The sequence below is a fragment of the Alligator sinensis genome, unplaced genomic scaffold (genome assembly GCF_000455745.1).
Source record: "Alligator sinensis unplaced genomic scaffold, ASM45574v1 scaffold84_2, whole genome shotgun sequence".
NCBI lineage: Eukaryota > Metazoa > Chordata > Crocodylia > Alligatoridae > Alligator > Alligator sinensis.
Window position 1 is genome coordinate 611,086 of NW_005842247.1, and position 4,350 is coordinate 615,435.

The 4,350-nt window shown below is 43.3% G+C and overlaps 1 protein-coding gene across 1 annotated transcript in view; it reads left to right on the plus strand.

Annotated features, from left to right (window-relative positions):
• The first annotated feature begins 4,155 nt into the window (after nucleotides 1-4,155).
• POMP (proteasome maturation protein) overlaps nucleotides 4,156-4,350 on the plus strand; it is a 14,650-nt gene continuing 14,455 nt past the window's right edge. Inside the window, exon 1 of the mRNA XM_006027490.3 lies at nucleotides 4,156-4,276. Within this exon, the coding sequence (XP_006027552.1) occupies nucleotides 4,274-4,276 (3 nt within the window). The 5' untranslated portion in view covers nucleotides 4,156-4,273. The remainder of the gene's footprint in view (nucleotides 4,277-4,350) is intronic.

The following is a 4,350-nucleotide window of genomic DNA, read 5'->3' on the forward strand; positions in this document are numbered from 1 at the left end:
CCTGAGCCTTTTCAGAACATGGTTTTAACGTAGCAGTGTGTTTAGAAGAGCCCCTAGAGAGTCTTGTTTTGGAACATACTGACGCCTACACACTATTATCTTTGCTACGTTTTGCAGTTTTGTGTGAAATTTATTTTTAATCTTTAACAAAACATGTCCATGTTTATCTTAAATTCAGAAATGGTTTAATAATTTAAAACAAAATACCTTTTTAAAATAATTATATTTACAATGAATGCTGAAACATAAAAGTCTAAAGCAAGTTAACAAGAAAGGGTTTCTTAAAGATCAAAGAAAATGTGTTTGTTTGATTTAAGACAAATAAAAAGTACTTTCACTTTAACAGGTTCTAACTGGCTGTTGACAACAATTTTTTTTCTTTTTCCCAACAGGATAAAGGGTTTTTTTTCACTATAGAGGTTCACGTACTTGGAACAGATTGCTCACTGACGTGACAAAGGTATTACATTTTTAAGAGGGGAGGGAGGGCTCTGGTACTGAAGCTATTTCAAAACTAGAGAATGTTTCTCAAAAATAAATTTTCTTGCACAGTATAATTTGTGTTCCTTTTGCTATGGGCTCTGCAACATAAAGAATATCTGATTTTCTTGCTCCCTCTTCTTTATGATATATAAAGAACAGCAGAGAAGACAGATGTAAAAATCCCACTGGCATAGTGCTATCTAGGTCAAGTGAACTACTCCAACTTTACCCCAGTGGAGGATCCAGTACAACCTTATTTCTGTTAATTTGTTATGTTACGGTTTCCAGTCTTGTCTACTGTAAAAGACTCTGTTGGGACTATGTCACAGTCCATCTCCCAAGAACTAAATGGAAAGACTCGCATCACCTTCACAGAGAAATGCACAGGCTGTAAGTGAAATAATGACAAAACAAGAGATGAGAAAGCAACAGCTAAGCAATTTTGACAGGAGTGAATGTTTAGCTGCACTGTTTAAAGCTCTCTGTATTTGAGGATTTTGTTTTGATTATTCCCTGTTTAAGTCCAGTGCACAATAAGCATTTGAAACAAGAGTATGTTTTAAAAAGATTAGCACCCTTTTCCTTTTTCAGATGTGAGTGCTTACAGTAAACATCTCTGATATCATTGAATTTTTCTAGCAAACCCAAGAAGACCAGACCTGTCATTCCTGATACTTCTAAAGTAAAAGCAAAAAAGTATAAGCTATTCAAACTACATTTTGGGCTTTCTTTACATATAAAGTATCAAATAAGGAGAAACTCCTATTCCTAAGAAAAAGTCTTTTACAAGGCTCTCTTTTAAAAACAATCGGACAAATTCACTCCTGCATTAATTTCACTAAAGCTTTAGCTTTGCATTTAACTCATTGTATCTGCACAATTCACCATTCAGCTTGGCTTCTTCTCCTATGGTTTAAACATCCCCTTTATTGCAGGTGACTCGTCCTGACATCAAATGGAGCTGCATATGTGATAATCAAATCCTTAACATAGAAGTGAAAGAGATACAACAATCACCTTTCACTATAAAATTAACTAGACGAAGGTTGTTTAAATATTAATCCAAATGTAACATATCTGATAATGTTATGAGAAAAATACTTGTGATTTATGTTTATGTCTGGAAGTTTCTCCTAGTGTGAAAGTCTGTCTTTAAAGGAAAACCTTTACCGCAATGTGCATTCTTTCATGTTATGAAGCCTAAACTATGCATTGCAGTGATGTCAATAATGTACATGAAATGACTGTATCCTGTCTGTGTCCTCTAAGGATGACTTTGAAAGTTAAATGTTTCATCTCTCCAGTCACATCCTGATCAACAAACTAAAACAGTCAATAAATAAATACATTTAGTGACAAACCTGATCTTTCTGTAAGCTGCAATTAAACAGGAACTTGATTTGTTTTTGTATTCACATCTAGTCTATAATAATGTGCCCAACGTTATGGTTAAAATTACAAGATCAGAGACCCCTTTGTGATACCTGCTTTCCTAGAAAAAAGGACACTCTTCTATACTCATCCGTTTGAAGTCTGTATTTTAAGCACAAGACCTACTGACATGCTTGAAGAAGAAACTAGAAGTTTGGTTTTGTATAGCTTTGAGTGGTACCTACTTTTTGAGAAAGAGGAAAACATAGAACTTAACTTATATAAGCCTTTCAGTAATTAAACCTGTTAGAAAGGTGTTGTGTACTGTACAGCAGTGAGAACATCACTGATACTAAACTAATAAAAACATAATATAATGTTTCCATTATAATAAAGTTATATCTTGCACATACACCTCCCACCAAATACACTCTGTCAACTTCAAATCCAACACCTGCTACGTGTAATGGAGGGGCAATTTTGGCTAAATTTAAATTGGTTCAAACCAAAGGTGCTCAACTCACAGCACACAGAGCTGTATCATCCAGCCGGTGGGGCTCCCTGAAGGTCTGGAAATTTGGTGGCAGGGGAATGGTGGCAGCAATCACTGCTCCCCCGCTGCCAAATTTCTAGACGTATGGGGAGTCCTGTGGGCTGGATAATGTGGCCCTGCATGCTGCATCAGGCACACAGGGCCTGGCAGACAGCTCAGAGCCCAATCCTGGCACACTGGGCTAGGCAGAGGCAGGTGTGGGACAGATCAGACCAGGCAGGCCCAATTCAGGTGCACAAAGGCAGGGAGGCTTTACTTGGCCTTGGTGAAGCTGCAACTGTTGATCTGCATCCAGTTTTGGGGCCCCCAGTTCAGGAGGGACGTGGATAAGCTCAAGAGAGTCCAGAGAAGAGCCACCCATATGATCAAAAGCCAAGAGAGTAAACCTTACAAGGAGCGGCTGCGGGACATGGGACTCTTCAGCCTGGAGAAAAGAAGGCTCGAGGGGGACTTGGTGGTAGCCGATAAGTACATAAGGGGAATGGCATCAGGATCCGAGAGAACATGAGTTTACCAGGGCTCCCCAAGGAATAACAAGGCTCAACAGCCACAAACTCCTAGAAGGCCAATTTAGATTGAACAACTTAGGAAATAAGGAAAAACTTCTTCATAGCCTGTGTGTGCAGGATCTGGAACAGACCCGCCCCGGATGTGATGCAAGCACCTATTCCGGACTCATTCAAAAAGCACAAGCCCAGTCTGTGCACGGGGTGGAGGCAGTGCCTGCTGCACGCTAGGCTTTGTGCGCCACTGCAGCTGCCCCAGGAGCATTGTGATGCCAGATGCCTGCTGCTGCCAGGCTGTGCTACACCCCTGCCTGCCTGATGGTGGAACACATGTGGCATTGTTAGGTTTGACCTAGAAACCACTACACATAGCCCAAGCAAAAGTCTCTGTTCTGTAACTAATGCTCAATTGCAATGATAAGGAGAAGACAGTCTTAGATAAAGGAGACTTGAAAATAAAAACAGAATTAGTGGAGTAGGGCAAAGAGCTGATTTAAATATTAAGATTCACACCCCTAGGTGGGGAGAAAGTATGCTAATGAAACATACATGTATGGAAATGAGATACATAGCTAAAACACAGGTATAGAGACATGCTCAGTAAAGAACTCCTTGCGTCACTCCCTTATAACCAATTAGCAAACAAGAATGCTTATGAAGGTCCAATACTCCTGTATAAAAGATGCTCATAATTAAGAATCTGTGTGCTTGTTACGTGAAATTATTCTGCTTGCACCTTGTATTGCTAGCAATAAATCTTTATACTTTCACCCCTGGTATCTTTATTGGCTTTTGCATACCGGGCACCATCCCAGACTTGAGCTGGGGCTCAACAGCATCACACGGCTCCTGGGGCAGCTGCAGTGTTGCGCAAAGCCCAGCAACCAGTGGTAGCTGCCTCTGCTCCATGCACAATTCAGGGGGGCATGCGCCCCTGCCGGGGTGTGCACAGGGACGGGAAATTCACAGGCACGCTCAGTACTGGGTGGCCAGGCCTCAGGGCCCGCAGAAACCAGGCTCATGGGCTGAGGCAAGTTCCAGCCTCCCACCCCATGCAGCTGTGTGGAGCCTTTGGGACAGCTCAGGCTCATCGCCGCAAATCTCCTGAATCGGGAGCAATCATCTCTCCCTGATTTAAGCTCCGTCTGCCACAGGCTGGCCCTCGCTCAAGCGCATGCGCCGAACACCCTCGCGCCAAGGCGGCTGCCTCTCGACGCACCTCTCGAAGCGCCGGCTCGCAGCCCAGCTCGGCCCCGCCCCTTCCTTGCCCGGCTGGCGCGTTGTGTGACGCAAACGTCGCATGTAACGTAGCACGTCAGGGTGGGAGCGGACGTGTGGGCGGAAGTAACGTGTCGGCAAGATGGTGAGTGGGAGCAGGAGCTGGAATGGGGGGCCGGGCGGCGGGGAAGGGGCGGGGTTGGGCAGGGCCGGGCGGGA